Source organism: Bombina bombina, chromosome 1 (assembly GCF_027579735.1).
Source record: "Bombina bombina isolate aBomBom1 chromosome 1, aBomBom1.pri, whole genome shotgun sequence".
In the NCBI taxonomy this organism is placed as follows: domain Eukaryota; kingdom Metazoa; phylum Chordata; class Amphibia; order Anura; family Bombinatoridae; genus Bombina; species Bombina bombina.
Window position 1 is genome coordinate 1,546,157,030 of NC_069499.1, and position 19,249 is coordinate 1,546,176,278.

General features: G+C 39.2%; 1 protein-coding gene across 1 annotated transcript in view; it reads left to right on the forward strand.

Annotated features, from left to right (window-relative positions):
• Nucleotides 1-18,480: 18,480 nt before the first annotated feature.
• Nucleotides 18,481-19,249, forward strand: part of LOC128655013 (proton channel OTOP2) — a 155,692-nt gene continuing 154,923 nt past the window's right edge. The window contains exon 1 of the mRNA XM_053708876.1: nt 18,481-19,101. Coding sequence (XP_053564851.1) covers nt 18,768-19,101 — 334 coding nt within the window. The 5' untranslated portion in view covers nt 18,481-18,767. The remainder of the gene's footprint in view (nt 19,102-19,249) is intronic.

A 19,249-nucleotide genomic window follows, 5' to 3' on the forward strand; every position in this document is an offset into this window, starting at 1 on the left:
CGACCCCGATGATGATCCAGTTTTGGATCCGGCATTCCGCCGTGTATAGTAATTGGGTCTCCTGGCAAAACGTATTGCCTGATCTCCTCCTGCCATGATTCCACCTGTAGACACTTCGGGTAGCGCTAATCTTGTTCATCGCGCCCTGAACTTCCGGCACTTTCTCTCCTCCACTTCCTGTTTGAAGGTATCAGTCGTCTCTTTGATGTCGGTACAAGTTTATCAATATTCCGTTTCACCGGTTGTTTCCTGGAGCTTATTCTGCTGTGTGACAATAGCGGGTCCTAATGTGTTAAGTTCCATATTAGAAATTCAATATTTAAGGTCATAATGTCCATGGAGGATTTATTGAGAATCTGCTGATATTTAATGCAGGAACTCAGGGTTGTCTGCAAAGAAGGTGGCTGGAGTGGTGAGCGCATACTTCTAGGTATCCGGCGGACTCTGTAATACTCCGCTAATGTTGTCGAATGAAGTTGTAAGTTAATCTGTCTTTTAATCAAATTTTTCAAGTTCCCATTTTTGTATGTCTTTGTCAGGAGCCGTAAGAAACTCCCCTGGGTCCTAGTGTGAGCGTAGCAATGCGTTGCTGCCACTTCCTCTGTGTAAGCGAACACATCGTTGTACACTGTCATCCCTCATGGTGTGGGGGTTGAGAGTGTACACAGTGCCTCTATCCCAAAGTGGTCTTTACAGTGATGTACAATGTGATTTTTTGACCAGGTTACTTGAGCTGGTATTAACTAATAATTACTTTATGTATGACAATCACTTCTATTTACAAAGAAAGGGACGGCGATGGGTCTCAAATGTGGCCCCATCTTACGCCTGTTTAACAATGAATTGGGTGGAAGATAAGTATGTATACACTCATCCGTTATTTCCAGAAAAGGTGTTTAGGGTGGATTCGCTATATAGATGACATTTTCATCTTGTGGCGGGGCACCCAAGAGGAACTCGATATATTAAAGGTGGATATAGAGAGGAAGTCCCATTTTTAAGATTCAGTGCGAAAGCAAGTACCACTAATATTGAGTTCCTTGACACCTTGGTATATGTTCTCAGAAGGTAAATTGGAGACATATTTGTATACAAAGCCTACCTGATCGCAACACTTTGTTTGCACAGATCTAGCTTTCATCCCCCTAGAACATTCAAAAGCGGTACCTAAGTCCAACTGAGTGAAAGAAATTGTCAGTGACCCAGAGAAACGTCAGGCAAGATCAGGTCAGATGGTGGAGAAATTCATCAAGAGAGGGTATAGCCCACATGAACTTAGTCAGATTCAGGTGGATCCTACTGTTGATTCTGTAGCTAAGAATACAGGGTTTTCTAATAGGATCTCTTTTGTGAGTACTTTTAGTACTATGAGTAAGAGCATTTTTCATATAATCAAAAGAATTGGTTTGTGCTGAAGGAGGCTTGTCCAGAGATATCAGAAATTCAAAGAATTTCCCACGAGCAGCTTATCGTAAAGGTAACACTATGGGCAAAAAATTGGTGCATGCTTATATAATACCTCTACCAAGGGTCAAACGTTTTTGGGTACCCCTAGGAATGGAACATTTCATGCCTGGGGTGTGCACAATGTAATAGCGTAATTAAAGGTGGACGAAATATCTCACCCTTATACAGCAAGAAATGTAAGATCCAAGGGTATTTTACATGTAACTCTACATACGTAGTCTATGCCCTTAAGTGCCCAATGTGGTCTATTGTACATAGGTGAGACCACTCAAAAGGTCAAGGACCGCTTCTGTCAGCACAAGTCCAGTATTGCAATGAGAAATTGTCTCATCTTCCTGTCCCCTCACATTTTTTGGATAAGGCCACCAAGCCAATCAATTAGATTCATGGTCATTGACCATGTAAATAAAAAACCTAGATGGAGGAGACAGGCTGAGAGACTTATTATATAGAGAAGCCAAAGGATTTGGCTATTAGACTCTATGTCACCAAAAGGACTCAATAGAGAGTTTGATCTCATGCCATTAATTTAAAATATTTTTGTTTTTGAAGTATTTTTGTTTTTGAAGTGTTTTGGTTAATATTTTTGTTTAACATTTTTATTTTTGATCCTATTATGCTATCTCTTTTCTCTGTGTAATTGCATTTTATTTGTTATTGTATTTAGTTGTTGGACCAATCTTCCAGTTAGTCTCTAATGGGTTAACAATTGATTGTTTCTTTTACAGTGTGATGTCAAATTGCACACGCCCCTTGTGAGCCTGGGGATTGGCCCTCCACTAATTGCCCTGTGAAAAAGTCTTGTTCACTTTTCAGTATGTGTAAGCTTGAGAGAGAGGCAAGTAGCCTCGAAACATTGCTCCTATTAAAGGTGTTTTCCTGTTGCTAAGAGTGCTACCTTCATTCTTTTTGTTCTATTTTACTCCATTTCATTGCAATGATTGGTCTATAGAAAAAAAAAAAATATTTCACTTCTTTTTAAATGAGCATAGTTGTCTGGGCTGTAGGGGGGCGTGGCTGGGCTGTAGGGCATGGCTTGGTGGTCTTACAAATTTCCAGGGCCAGTCTGATTTACCCTGTTTGGCCCTGTTTCCTAGATTGTCAAAATATATTTGGTGCAGACATAAATCTCCAAGATATATTAGTAACATGGTTTTATCTCTCATCTTTGTGAATGTTAAGGTGACAGCAAAGTGAAAATTACAGCCTTCATGATTCAGATAGGCATGTAACTTAAAAAAAAAATACTATTTGTTTACTTCTTCAAATGTGCTTTGTTCTTTTTTTATTCTTATTTGAACGATACACCTAGGTAGCCTCATATGCTAATATCTAAGTACTTGAAGGAGCCTCTTATCAATGCTGTTTTAATTGGTTTTCACAACTGCTATTTCATGTGAGGCTAATAGAAAATATTGTAATCACACACATTGCTTTTAGCAGACAATGCACTAATTGGCTAATATGCAAGTCAATTGATAATCATATATCATACTAAGAATTGTTGCATAATTTTATTTTGGACTAGACTGTCCCTTTACTAAACCTGAGCCAAGTATATCTTGCCCACAAGTTGTTGTTTTTTAAAGGATTATGCAAATCAAATAAATACAAACAAGAAATAAATTAGAAAATCATTTATCTATGAAATTCTTAAAATAATAAGAATAAATAAATACAAGTATTTGTTAATGCAATATAACAAAAATAAAAACAAATATAGATGGGAGGGAAAAAAGATATACAAAAATAAATCAAAGAAAATAATGCTCTGGGGTTTGGTCCGTTTAGAGGCAGGGGGAGATTGTGGAGGTGATCTCATTATCTCTTCCTTGCGGAGGACCTCCCATGGAGCAACATAAATTAAATTTCTATTAAAATTCCTGTTGTCCTTGTCTGCCTTCTCCCTACGCTCCAGCTCCCTCTGATCAATCGCTACCCTGGTGCTCTCTACTATTAACCTCTCCCTATCAAAATCTAACCTCTCCCTATGCCTTTCCCTTTCCTGAATTAAATCTGTCATAATCTATTACCCACTCTTTCCCTTTCTAAAGATAAATATTTCCCTGTCTATTGCCAATCTCGCCCTATCTAACTCTATTATGTCCCCTATCTAAATGAATACCCCTCTCCAGTATCTGCCTTGTTGCTCGACAGATAATCTTAATGCCCATGCAGCTCATGATGATTCAACCCTGTACTGCCTCCCCATAATCAACAATTCTCTGATGGAAGCATCCTCCCTAAGAGGCAGCTGTTCTGCGGGCCTGGATCAGCACAGCCAGGAGCTGCTCAAGCACGAGCAGCAGAGGCAGCAGGGGCACCAGGACCCAGAAGCAGCTGGGGCAGCCGGGGCAGGATGGGCAGCAGGGACAAGTGCAACTGGATCATATGTTCCCTGGGAGATTTCCTGCTCCTGTTGTAATGCCTCGTCGGGATACTCATCTATCAGACTGAACTCGGCCAGTAGTCCTGTTATCCGGCGTTGAGCCGGAATTATAAGGAATTTCCCAGAGCAGAGAAAGTTAGTAAGATGAGGAAGGCGGCACTCACCACATGAAAGACAAATCCCCAGCGGCAACGGCAGAGCAGTCCAGACAAATCACTAGAATGGTCAGACAGGCAGGGCTTGGCAACAGTAAAGCAATCCAAGGGCAAACCACTAGAATGATGAGGCAGGCAGGGTTTAGAAACAGTAAAGCAGTCCAAGGGTAAACCACTAGAATGGTCAGCGCAGTTAGAGTTTGACAATGGTAAAGCAGTACAAGGCACACCACTAGAATGGTCAGGCAGGCAGGGTTGGCAACAAAGAGGCAATCCAGACAATGGGGTTAATAAGCAGAGTAGTCAGACAAGCATAGTTTTCAGCAGCAGTAAATCAATCCAGCAGTTAAGGGGTAAAAGCAGGGCAGAGTAGTCCGACAAGCAGAGTTCAGCAGCAGTATATTCATCTCAGCAATTAAGGGGTAAAGCAGGCAGATTAGTCAGACAAGCAGAGTTCAGCAGCAGTATATCAATCCAGCAGTTTAGGGGGTGTAACAGGCAAAGTAGTCAGACAGGCAGGGATCATACGCAAATAGGCTAATTGAAGCAATGATCTATCATACCCAGGAGCACACAAGAGTAACACCTATACTTGGGCAGTGATAGATCATTGTAACAGGACTTACATAGGTGCAGGATTCACGTCACAGGCGTCTGGATCGGCATCAGGGAGAGAGGAGCATGCAGCGATGACATCAGCGCCCGCATGCATCTGAACCAACACAACCCCTGGCAACGAGCAGGGAAGGAGATGCTCGCGCCCTCTAGCAACGGCTAGAGCAGCGCGGCATGACAACCTGAGATTCCTGAGACAGGATCTCTCCCAGGAACTTCTCCTCCTCCCGATCCTCATCGATAAATGCTCTTATCGCCGGAAGATAAACAGAAAGCTCCTCTTCAATATTCCGTTCTCCGAACGGTATCTAAAGAAAGGTAAAAAATGATAATATTGAAATCACACGTAATTTAAAGTGAAACATTAATGGCATCTGAAATTCAAAAATGCAAATATTGTGATTCATATAGATTTTGAATTTTAAATGGACAGTCTACACCAGAATATTTGTTGTTTAAAAAAATAGATAATCCCTTTATTACCTATTCCCAGTTTTGCACTGTTATATTAATACACTTTTTACCTCTGTGATTAACTTGTAACTATGCATCTTCTGTCATCTCCCTGATCACGTCCATTTTATTTATTATCTATTGACTTTTCATTTTAGCCCAATTAGTGCAGTGTTTTCCACAAGCCACGGGCGTAATCACAGTGCTATCTATATGGCCTACATGAACTAGCTTCCTCCCCTGTTGTAAAAGCAAATAAAAAAGCATTTGACAAGAGGCTGCCTTCAAGGCTAAGAAATTATCATATGAGCCTTCCTAGGTTTAGCTTTCAACTAAGAATGCAAAGAGAAAAAAAATCTAAATTGGTGGTAAAGTAAATTGGAAAGTTGTTAAAATTACATGCCCTATTTGAAAAATGAAATTTTATTTGGACTTGACTGTCCCTTTAAGATAACATTATCTATCTGGATCATGCATATTAAAATAAAGTGTCTCAATACACTTTTGAAAAAATTGTGTATTTTCTATAGTGCCTTTGTTCTCTTGGTATATTATTTTAAATGTATGCTTAGGAGATGTTGCATATTTTGTCAAAACCCATAGGTAGCATTTGCTGATTAGTGTTTTAAATGTCCACCAACAATCATCAAGCACTACCCCAAGTGAGGATCCAACCATGCACTTCCTTCTAAGCTTACATTTTTTATTTTTCAAAATGATAACAAGAGAAAGAATATGTTTTTAATATGAGTAAATTTTATATTTGTTTTTTAAAAAAAAAATCTTAATGCATGGTCTATCTAAATCCTCAATGTTTTATTTTGACAAGACTATTCTTTAAAGGACCAGTCAACACAGTAGATTTGCATAATCAACAAATGCAATATAACAAGACAATGCAAATAGCACTTAGTCTGAACTCAAATGAGTAGTAGATTTTTTTCTGACAATTTTAAAAGTTTATGCCTTTTTCCACTCCCGCCCTGTACCATGTGACAGCCATCAACCAATCACAAATGCATACATGTACCATGTGACAGCCATCAGCCATTCACAAATGTATACACACTTATTTTTGCACATGCTCAGTAGGAGCTGGTGACTCAAAAAGTTTAAATATAAAAAGACTGTGCAACATTTAGTTAATGATGTAAAATTAGAAAGTTGTTTAAATGGCTGCTCCTATCTGAATAATGACAGTTTAATTGTGATTGAGTGTCCCTTTAAGCTACTTTTCAATCACAGATTATATCATCGATCAATGTAATTTTAACAGTGATGTTTAATACTGTGATATTGTGGAGTAAGACTATTTACACATTATGGCATTGATTGTCCCTTTTAAGTGAGCACACTTATAAAATTAATGCTTTTTCTTGTTTTTGTTACCTGTGGAGGAGATTGAAGAGGTCGGAGTTGTCCCAGAGCCCTTCGTACCTCAGCTGAAATAAAAAATGTGTATATATACATGCATACCCCACATTTACGTACACAATGGGACCAGAGCATGTATGTAAAACGAAAATGTACTTAAAGTGAAGCAATACTTTTTTTTTCACTTCTCCAATGCATGTACTGCATTATAATAGTCATTATAGGGCATAACTGATATAAATAACACATTTATAACTAAATAAACACAATACTGTAAAGTTAGGGCAAAAGAAAATATTTATTGCAAAATAAACAATTTTTTTTTTCTAAGCTCGGATCAGCTTAGGGCAACAGAACATACAGGCCTCTAGGTTATAAGCTCTGTACTTACCTGCATTCGCCGGCCCCAATACGCCCGCCTAAGTTCGCCTAACCTCACTGCCGCGGACCTGAATACGCTCGCCAAAGTTATCAATAAAGCTGTCAAAAAGCCGGCACTAAGTACGGAGCGATGAGCAGCGCACTGTTGTTAACTAACAGTCCATCGATCTCGCTGCTCTTCGGATTTTTCACAACTTTATTGATAACCCTGTCACTAAGCACTCACACTATACTATACTGTTAACCTCCTAAACCGCCGCTCCTGGAGCCCCCCGCAACTAAATAAAGTTATTAACCCCTTAACCGCCGCTCCCCGACCCCGCTGCAAGTATCAATAAAGTTATTAACCCCTAAACCGCCACTCCCGGACCCCCGCCGCCACCTACATTATACCTATTAACCCCTAATCTGCTGCCCCCTATACCGCCAGCCACCTACATAAACTTATTAACCCCTATCCTGCCGCTCCCGGACCCCGCAGCAACTAAATAAATAGTTAACCCCTAAACCGCCGCTCCCGGACCCGCCACCACCTATATTAAAGTTATTAACCCCCCTATGCTGACCCACCCTATACCCGCCGCCAACCTATATTAAAATTATTAATCCCCCTATCCTGCCCCCCCCTATACCGCCGCCACTATATTAAACTTACTAACCCCCTAAACCTAAGTCTAACCCTAACCCTAACACCCCCCTAACTTAAATATTATTTAAATAAATCTAAATAAAAATTACTCTTATTACCTAAATTAATCCTATTTAAAACTAAATACTTACCTATAAAATAAACCCTAATATAGCTACAATATAACTAATAATTATATTCTAGCTATTTTAGGATATATTTTTATTTTACAGCAACTTTGTATTTATTTTAACTAGGTACAATAGTTATTCAATCGTTATTAACTATTTAATAGCTACCTAGTTAAAATAGAGACAGATTTACTGTAAAATAAAAACTAACCTAAGTTACAATACACCTAACACTACACTATCATTAAATTAATTATTCCTATTTAAAACTAAAATACTTACGGGGGGCGCGTGTCCAAGCAACAACTGTGAACGGTCGCACTTTCTTAGTGCTCCAGCCGATTGCCTAATAACCCCCCGGTTTGGGGTACTTTTTACAGCGACTTACAGCATAAACAGATTGGCACTGTTGATGCAGTGGTCTGTTTGACGAAAATCGGATAGTTCTCTGTATTTGTGACGCCGGAACATAGGAACGGACAGTAAAAAGCCTGGAGCAGCGGCTTCAGGACAGGCAGCGCTACCCCCCCTCGGTTTCCCGAGGGTCCATTGTCAGGGCTGGAGATAATATAATACTCCCTCACTCCTATTCAGCTTCTTTGAACAAACAAAGAGACCTTCTTGAGAAAAGAAATTTAGAGACTACAAAGAAATCTAATACTGCATAGCAAAAATGGCTGCCACGGTGGAAACTACTTATGAGAACCGCATCTACGCCATTATGGTGAGACTGGAACATCGCTTATGGACTTAATGCATAGAGCTCCTTGGGACTTTTTCTCACAATCACATTTGGCATATTTCGACTTAGGGAGCAGTGCAAAAGCTAAAGAAGACAAGGCTGTGGAGGTCGGAGCTGCGGCCAAGGGCGCTCCCGTGGTTTCCCCTCTACAAAGCAAAAGAGAAATAATAGTGAGCACGTGTCGTCTTCCCTGGTGTCATACCGAAGAGAAAGAAGATGCCCCCGACAAACCAACAAGCTACAAATGATTGATCAGCTACAGGGGAGTCCTGTGTGTCGAGTCCCTCTCAGGGCTTCGATGCATACACTGACAACTTCTTGCCTCTCACGGATGCGGCTCAAACTTGGCATATGGACATGTTTTGCAACTCCGTAAGAAAAGCCCCTAACAGACAGTCTATATTGTACAATTACTGGGACAAATTAAAGCTAGCCTGATGAAACAGTGGTATCGTTAAAGCAATTGTATATTGTTGGTTTGAATAGGTTTTAAACTTGTTTCCCTATGTCTATGATTAAGTGATGATATTGGTTGTAACATTTATATTTGTTATCCCAGCAGACTACTTGCAGCTCCCTGCAGTACGCTATTAGTGAGCCTTTATGAAAAACTTTGTGCTAGTGACACTGTGGAGGCATAGCGAATGTATTAATGCCCTTCAACATTTCAAAGTGTTTCCTGTGGGGTTTAGGGGGGCCCGGGGGACACACACACATGTAACTGAAAAAGGGATAATGATGCAGACGCTGTCTCAGAGATTGGTAGGAAAAGGTGGAAAATAAGGGATAGCAATATCAACACCCCTCTTGTGGTCTACGGCCGGGACTGCTATTGGTGTTCATAACATTACTCAATATTATCAAATTGTGTTATACTCAAAAGAAAACTCTTTGAATAGTATAATTGTTATTACTACACCACAATTAACTGAAAGTGTATGTAAGATAACCACTCAGGCTCAACAAGGTGGTTAAGTTGGCTGGGATATTAGTTCTGAGCAGAATGCACTGTTCTCAAATTTGTTATGTAGTTCTCAGGTGTTGACCATGAGATTGGTTAATTGTTCTCTTTCTTACATTTTTTTTTTAGTGAGTTAAAATGCTGATAAAGTATCCAGTCCTGACCGTTGCACCTATATAAACATGTGATAGAAACGACTAGTTTTATGATGTCTTTAAATATGGTGCAAGGCAGTAAATTGTAGATTCTCCTACCTACACAAGTCTGTTAATATCCCCGAATATCATTTTGCATGGAAACAGGCCCAAGAGAGGCCTACATTTTATTTACAGGGGGCTAATGAAAGAGCGCTATTATTATTGATGTATAGCTATAGCCAGCTCTGTGATAAATATCCTGTGGGCTTTGTATGTATTCATTTAAGATATGTTACCATTACTTTAGCTATCTCTCAAAATAATAAGTAAGAAATAGATGTTTTGGTTTCTAATTATTATTACATGAATAGATGTCTGAGTTATGCTATCTGTAACTTTATCAATTTATATCATGTACAACAGCTTTATGATTTGTAATGCTCTCTCTGACTTTAATAAAGCTCTTTTGAAATAAAACAAAAAAACAAAAAAACTAAATACCTGTAAAATAAACCCTAAGATAGCTTACAATGTAAATAATATTACATTGTAGCTATTTTAGGATTTATTTGTATTTTACAGACAAGTTTGTATTTATTTTAACTACGGTAGAATAGTTATTAACATAGTTAAAAACCTATTTGATAACGACCTAGCAAAAATAATTACAAAATTACCTGTAAAATAAATCCTAACCTAAAGTTACAATTAAACCTAAGACTATACTACAATTAAATAAATTAGATTAAATAAATACAATTCTCTACAATTAAAATACAATTAAATTAACTAAACTGTTCCGATCAGCCAATAGAATGCGAGCTCAATCCGATTGGCTGATTGGATTTTGAAGGGACGCCATCTTGGATGACGTCACTTAAAGGTACCGTCATTGTGGAAGAAGACTCCGGATGAAGAGGGATGGCTCCTCGTCGGCTCCTTCGAAGATGGCTCCTCTCGGATGGATGAAGATTGAAGACGCCTCCTGGATGAAGACTTCTACCGGATGAAGGACCTCTTCTGCTCCCCTTGGATGAAGATTTCGCCCCGGTTGGGTGAAGACGACTCAAGGTAGGGAGAGATCTTCAAGGGGTTAGTGTTAGGTTTTTTTAAGGGGGGTTTGGGTGGGTTAGAGTAGGGGTATTTGGGTGGTGGGTTTTAATGTTGGGGGGGTTGTATTTTTTTTTACAGGTAAAAGAGCTGATTACTTTGGGCAATGCCCCGCAAAAAGCCGTTTTAAGGGCTGGTAAAAGAGCTGATTACTTTGTAATTTAGAATAGGGTAGGGACTTTTATTATTTTGGGTTTTCTTTTATTTTTATTAAGGGGCTTAGATTAGGTGTAATTAGTTTAAACTTCTTGTAATTTTTTTAATTTTCTGTAATTTAGTGTTTTTTTTTGTACTATAGTTTAGTTAATTTAATTGTATTTTAATTGTAGGGAATTGTATTTAATTCATTTCATTTATTTAATTGTAGTATAGTGTTAGGTTTAATTGTACTTAGGTTAGGATTTATTTTACAGGTAATTTTGTATTATTTTAGCTAGGTAGCTTAATTAAATAGTTTTATAACTATTTAATAACTATTCTACCTATTTAAAATAAATACAAACTTGTCTGTAAAATAAAAATAAAATCCTAAAATAGCTACAATGTAATTATTAATTACATTGTAGCTATCTTAGGTTTATTTTACAGGTAAGTATTTAGTTTTTAATAGGAATAATTAATTTAATGATAGTGTAGTGTTAGGTGTAATTGTAACTAGTTTTTATTTTTACAGGTAAATTTGTCTTTATTTTAACTAGGTAGCTATTAAATAGTTAATAACTATTTAATAACTATTTTACCTAGTTAAAATAATACAAAGTTGCCTGTAAAAATAAAAAATAAATCCTAAAATAGCTACAATATAATTATTAGTTATATTGTAGCTATCTTAGGGTTATTTTATAGGTAAGTATTTAGTTTTAAATAGGAATAATTTAGTTAAATAAGAGTAATTATTATTTAGATTTATTTAATTAATATTTAAGTTAGCGGGGGTGTTAGGGTTAGGGTTAGAACTTAGGTTAGGGGTTAATAAGTTTAATATAGGTGGTGGCGGTGTAGGGGGTGCAGGATCGGGGTTAATAGGTATTATGTAGGTGGCGGCGGGGTCCGGGAGCTACGGTTTAGGGTTAAACATTTTATTAGAGTGGCAGCGGGGTTCCGAGAGCGGCGGTTTAGGGGTAAACATTTTATTAGAGTGGCAGCGGGGTCCGGAGAGCGGCGTTTAGCTTTTAATAAGTTTTAATGTAGGTGGCGGCGTTGTAGGGGTGTTTAGACTCGGGGTACATGTTAGGGTGTTAGGTGTAGACACTTCCCATAGGAATCAATGGGATATCGGGCAGCAGCGAACTGAGCTTTCGCTATGGTCAGACTCCCATTGATTGATTGAAAACCAGGTATGCTGGCGCTGGAAAAGTGCCCGAGCGTACCTGCTAGTTCTTTGAAACTAGCAAAAGTAGTCAGATTGTGCCAAACTTCCATTTGGCACATCTGGAGTAACGTAAGAATCGATCTGTGTCCGACTGAGTCTGGCAGATCGTAGCTTACGTCACTAGATTCTACTTTTGCCGGTCTGTAGGGCTTGATAACTACGGCGAATCAGCCTCGCCACAAATACGCTGCGGAATTCCAGCGTAATTTGAGGGTTGACATCTTGATACATATCCCCCACAGTATTTACTGTATTGCAAAATAAAGACAACATTTTCTAAGCTTAGTATCAGCTTAGGGCAAGAGAACATTTTTACTGTATTAGAGAATAAACACAACATTTTCAAAGCTTAGGATCAGCTTAGGCAAGAGAACATATTTACTGTATTGCAAATAAACACAACATTTTCTAAGCTTATGATCAGCTTAGGGCAACAGAAACATCTTTATTGTATTGCAAAATAAACACAATATTTCTAAGCTTAGGGTCAGCTATGAGCATTTATTCTAGTTGGATGAAGTCATACCTGGTACTTTCAGTTTCACAAGTCAACTCTTCAAAGGCGAGACACTTTCTTGCTGGTGAATTTTGTGTACTACAAGTAGCAATAAGAGAAGGAGCAGGATGGGGTGGTGATGTCAGAGCTGGAAATGGACTGTCAGTTGATGTTGATGATCTGGAATCCAAATGACTGTCTGTCAATGATGATGATCTGCGTGCTGAAGGACTTTTAGAAAAGTAAGTCTCTATGGAGGTTTGAAGTGTAGCTCTCTTCTTTTCTCTGTGATTACTTTGTAACAGGAATAAGCCCCTGAAATGTACCATAGACTGTGGAGCTTCTTTCAAAGTCTCTTTGATGCTTTTCAAACAGAGCCATGGCGCTATCAAGATGACGGAAAGCTTGAAAGAGAATTTTGGAAGTTAAACCTTCAGGTTGTTCAATGGTCTCACCCCATTTTGCAAATCTTCTTCTTCTTCTGTCTCCTCTTCAAGTTCTAGATCTTCATTGCTGAGGTGCTCAGTATGGGACGCAAGCAGTTCAGCAACATCTTCTGGCTCTACTTCAAGCTCTAACTGCCTTGTCATGTCTACAATATTTTCAGTTACATTAGCTACTGAATCATCAACCGCCTTCGGAATCATCAACTAACTATGGGCATAATTTTTTCCAGGTCCTTTTCATTGTGGTATCCTTTATGTCATTCCAAGCATCTCTTACCGTTTAAATGCAATCCAAGATGTTGTAGCTTTTCCAGAATTCCGATAGGACTACTTGCCCTGCACCTTCTTCTTTGTCTATTGCTGCAACACACTTACTGAATGTTCTTTTTAAATAGTTTACCTTCAAGGCTGCAGCTATGACACATTGATCCATGGGCTGCAGTAATGAGGTGGTATTGGTGATAGGAATTCCACTCTAATGTTAGGGTTGAGCTCATCTATCATTCAGGGTGTCCAGGGGCATTATCAACAAGCAGGAAAATGTGAAAGGGATATTATTGTCCTTGCAATAAGCTTTCAACCTCTGGAACAAAGCAGTTGTCAAACCAATCCTCAAAAAGGGCTGCAGTTACCCATGCTTTTTTATTTGCCCTCCAATGGACTGGATTCTAGTTTTAAACGTAGTTCTTCAAAGCTCTTGGATTTGAAAACGGTAAATTAGCAAAGGCTTTAGCTTTAAGGTACCAGAAGGGTTATTCTATCTTTAGCTGGCTTGTAGCCTGGCATTGATTTTTCCTGACTTCAATGAAGGTTCTTGCATGCATCTTCTTCCAGAATAGACCAGTCTCATCCCACATTAAAAATTTGATCCATGGAGTAGCCTCCATCTTCAATAATTTTTGTAAAATCACTTGGATAGCTTTCTGCAGCAACTGCCTCTCCTTGTACTTGTTATGTAGATTAGACCTCTTCTTAACCTATCAAACCATCCACGGCTTGCAACAAATTCAGCATCCTTTGCTGCTTCACCTTTCTTAGCCTTCAGGTCATTGAATAAGCTTAAGGCTTTACTTTGTATAATTGCCTGGTTTATAGGAACATGGTGTATTGTCTGATTTTCTATCCAAAGTATTAGGAGTCTCTCTATGTCTGCAACAATGCTATCCCTTTTTCGAATTGTTGTGGTGTTAACAGGTGTAGCACTTTTAACTTCTGCATCACTTTTTCTCTTGTTCTTCATGACTGTGTTAACTGTGGTCCTAGTGAAGCCTAGCTTTGGGCTTATTTCAGCTTGAATTACACCTTCATCATACAATCTAATAATTTTAAGCTTCATATCCAAGGTAATAGATTTATGGCAGTTTTTTTTTTCTGCCATTATTGCAAAGCTCCAACAATCAGTCAGGTAAAGGTACATTTGTACTGTGTGCCAAGCGTGTATACAGTATATGTTCCCCAAAGTTCTATGTACGTGGTGCAGTGCAGTATTATGGCAGGAATAAAATACCAATTTGGGTGCAGGAATCTTCTATACAGTGTACTTTACTCCCGATTCACTTTTAACTTTAATGTCGTTAGTGCGCGGCTTCTAGACAGTGAGCGGAAACCCCACCTCTTCCTGGTGCGCAGCAACATCTTCCTGGCGCGCGGCAACTCTTCCTGAACCATAGAGACTAACTGTTCATAGTGCGCCGGCGCCGTTTTTCATCCAGTGTGTCCGTAAAAGAAAGGGTCCGTAATAGGTATGTACGTACTTGCGAGTGTCCCGTAAAGTGAAGGTCCGTAAAGCGGGGTATGCCTATATATAGTTTATAATAAGTTTATATCATACGGATAAGATCATTTTAATTACACAAGATAAAACATAAAAAACATACCTGTTGTTTGGCCAAGACCCTGCTTCTTCAGGGGTGCTGCACATTATTTCAGGCAGTGTCACTGCAGAGGAGAAGCTGTGGGCTGGACTCAGTCTGGATACTGACGGCCAATGGTACTGTGGCATCAGCAGCATCAGCAGCAGCAGCAGAAGCAGCAGCACTAGTAGATGCTGTAAAACATATATTTATAAAGTTGAAAAAAAAGATTAGTGCATATAATAATGTAAACAAAAGGCCTAAATACTATTTTAAACAACATCATTTGCGACATGGATAACACATGTAAGAAAATTGTAATTACCTGCCAACTCGTCAGTATCATGCCCGTCCTTGTTGCCAAAAGCGGAGTACTCCCTAGGTCAAAAACTGAGCATTTAAAGTGCATGGGGAGGTATGTGCCCACCTTCACTCAGTCACACTATACATATATATATACTATATGTATATATATATACACACACACTACTAATGTAATTAATAATGTACAAAATGTCAGTTTTTAGAACAAACTGTCAGTACTGATCAGGATCACCGCCCACCCTATATATACTAAGCCTCTCTTTTATTACAATAGAGTATCAACCCTTACTGCATTCCATTCATAATCGTAATGGAAATAACTGACATAAATCGGGAGCAGTATTTATTGATAAGCTGATACTTAATAGATCATTGTATTGCACATCTGGACATCTCTTCACCAAAACCTGACTTACCAGTATTTTTCATATCTTTACCCATATTCCTTTGCTCCAGAACAAAAACTGGTGGCTGAGGTTTTCTGTGGAGTAATGCATAGATGTGCTATGGCAATGATCTAATGGGTGACACTAAACTCAAAGCAGAGAAGGTTTTTTTACTCATTATTTCTCACACCATGATTTAAATGGAGACTGGTTTAAATGCCCTAGAGCAGGGGTTTTCAAACCTGTCCTCATGTCTCCCTAACAGGCCCATATTTTCAGGATATTTGAACAGAGGAAAATGTAAAAAAAAAAAAAAAAAGAATACGATCGGGTTGATTGACACCCCCCTGGCTGCGTATCTGCAGGGGGCAGCATTGCACCAGCAGTTCACAAAAACTGCTGGTGCAATGATATATGCCGACAGCGTTATGCTGTCGGCATTTATCGATGTGCAGCGGACATGGTACACTACATCATATCATGTCCACTCGCACTATGATAAAATATACCCCAAGTTTCAAAAAGCAGCATACAGGAATCTGTCATTGTACCGATGAGGCTTAAAGGGATAGTCTTGTCAAAATTAAGCATTCATGATTCAGATAGAGCAACAATTTTAAGCAACTTTCCAATTTACTTCTATTATCAATTTTTCTTCATTCTTTTGTTATCTTTATTTGAATGCAAGCTTAGAAACCGGTCCATTTTTAGTTCAGTACCTGGATAACGCTTGCTAATTGGTAGCTACATTTAGACATCAATCAGAAAGTGCTACCCAGGTGCTGAACCAAAAATGGGCCAGCTCCTATGCTTACATTGTTGCTTTTTCTAATAAAGATATCAAGAGAATGAAGCAAAAGTGGCCAATTTATTAACTGTCGGACAGACATGATCCACTGTAGTGAAATGCTTGTGCAATGCCGCCCCTTGCAGATTCGTGGCAGGGGGTTGTCAATCATCCCAATAGTATCTGATCGGGATGATTGATGTCCGCCGCCTCAGAGATGGCGAATAAGTTAAGGAGCAGCGGTCTTACGACTGCTGCTTCTTAACTCTTGCTGCCGGCGAGCCTGAAGCATACAGGGCTTAATAAATCTGCCCCAGGAGTAAATTAGAAAGTTGCTTAAAATTCCCTGCTCTATCTAAATCTTGGACAGTTTAGTTTTGAATAGACTATCCCTTTAATAAGACTGAAACAGTTTGCCACATGTTATTTATTTTGCTGCACTTTTATATCCAGTCTATGCTTAAACCTTTTGCTGCTGAGCCATTTTCAAATCTCTGTGCTAGAGTTCGCCCTTATTGCATTTACACAGTGGGGCATTTGGAAGGGTAGACTCTCCTCTTTTAAATGATGTGTCACTTTAGCCTAAACAGGGGGAGATAGAAGCTCTATTACAGCCCCCCTACCCCTCAGGTTAAACAACAATTTGAATGCTGCTGCTGGTATTTGCTGCTTTTACAGCAATCACTTGCATTTTACAGGGGCATGTGACGCTTCATTTTAAAAGGCAGACTCTATCTTTCAAAAGAGATCACTTGTCCCCTGTAAGTGGCCTGGAGACAAATACCAGCTTCCAAAGCCCTCTCCGTCAGCCCCTTTCATTATGTCTCCCTCTGCCTGCTTCAGAAGGTACTTTAGCTCCATCTTGAGGTCACCAGTGCACTCTTGGGAATTTTACAGGGCCTGCAGGAAAGAGACAGCGATGGGAAATGGGACTTCAGCCTCCTTTCCCCATTTGCAGTGCAGGGGAGCACAGGTTCTGTATCAGAAGGATGACCCCCCAAGATGACAAATCATTTGCACTGCAGGAGAGATGCGCATGACAAAGTTAAAAGATGCCCAGAGCAGTATAGAATTTAACTAGAACAAGGGATCATTTTTTAAACAGATACTTGAAGCATATAAAGGTGATTTTTTTTATCCCTCATTTGCATATCTCTGCTCCAGTAGAAAATACTGAATGGCCCCTGATGCCCCTGTTTCCGCACGAGCCTTCAGGCTCACCGGAAACAACAGTTAAGAAGCAGTTTGAAGACCGCTGCTCCTTAACAGGTCCGAAGCCTCTGAGGCTGCGGACATCAATCCGCCCGATCCTGTACGATCGGGTTGATTGACACCCCCTGCGATTGGCCGCAAATCTGCAGGGGGCTGCAATGCACAAGCAGTTCACCAGAACTGCTTGTGCAATGTTAAATGTCGACAGCATATGCCTTTGGCATTCAGCGATGTCTGTCGGACATGATACGCTACAGCGTATCATGTCGGACAGACATTGATAAATCGGCCCCATAGTGGCAGATGTTTTGTCCTCATCTTCTTTACCCATCCTAATTTAAATTAAACTGTCTGTTTAATAATCTGCATACAGCGCTACTCATATATACAACAGCATTAAACACCTGGCAGAACCATCAGGAGCTACAGGTGACAGCAAACAGCCAACTCATTCCTATAGAGGAAGTTACTATGTCACTAAAAAGAAAAACAAGATGGATTTATTTTTAAAGATTATTTAAATCTGACCACACTGTAGAATACCATTGTATACCAAAGCTTTCAGTATTATCATTTTATTATATATACAAAAGTGCATATATTTCTGTAATTATATAGTGTATAATATTTATGAAACAACATTTTTTTTTAAAGACAGCTGTGTTGCTTGACAATACAGATTTCTAGTGTTGGGCTCCCAGATATAATTCACTAGGCATGGCCTTTTTCTAACACATTACTGAGTCACACCTAAACTGGAAGCAACAACACCTAGCAACATTTCAGGTTCATTCTCATAGTCATCTATGACTATTGCTGTCAAATAAGAGTCCTCCTTCTTTAGTTCTGTGATGTTTCTCAGTGTTACGATTTAGTCAAGGTTGAATATGTCTGAACTCCTCCTAAATTCTCCTCCTCTTTTATTCTGGGACCAGCATCACTACTGTCAGAGCGAGATGTCTTGTGCACAGAAGATACTCCCCAAGTAAAGTAAAAACCTTGCTGACTAAAGCAGAACAAGACCTTTATGGAGAGTATATAGTGATGCACAGGGGCAAAGAACTGGTTTTATTAGGAGTACAGTTATTTATGAGCTTAAGGCAGAAAAAGTCCAAATACTGAGAGTTGGCATTTATTCATACAGATTCTTTCAAAGCAAATAGGCTCACCCAGAACATTTAACAAACAAAAGAGCTAATATCAGAAGTGGACACTGACCCTGTCTAGTGCAAACTGCAAAGAGTTGGCACTGCCTTGTGGACTCTGGTACAGACAAAGCACTGGAACTGACCCAGACACAGAGGGTTGGGACAATCCACATAAACAGATAACTGTTTGCCCAGCTAATATGGAGAATAGTCAGGACTTGCACTCCTCTGATTCCCCTTCAGACAACCAGGTGGCTTCTTCTCCAACACATCAAAGACCACCAGAAAAATGGAAAAAAGGTGGACGACTTCTATCTGGTCTTATTGGTTCTAATGTCCTATTGTTCAGCTGCACCTTGATAACCGTTGTCTTTACTAAGGAACTGGATATGTGGGAGACAGACTTGCTCATATATCTGTCGGTCCTGATGCTGATCTGCATTCTATGGATGTGTTTCCAGATGTACTTCTCCTATATGTACAATGGAGCAGTCACTTACAAGGATTGTCGGGCAGGACCTATATGGATGAGAGGTTAGTACAATTTATGCTGATTACTGTAAGAACAAGTTGCTTGTTTAATTAATTTCACAGCAGTAAAGGAGAAAACAACTTACCACACTCAGCAGGATGCCTGCAAAAAATAAATAAATAAATATATATATATATATATATATATATA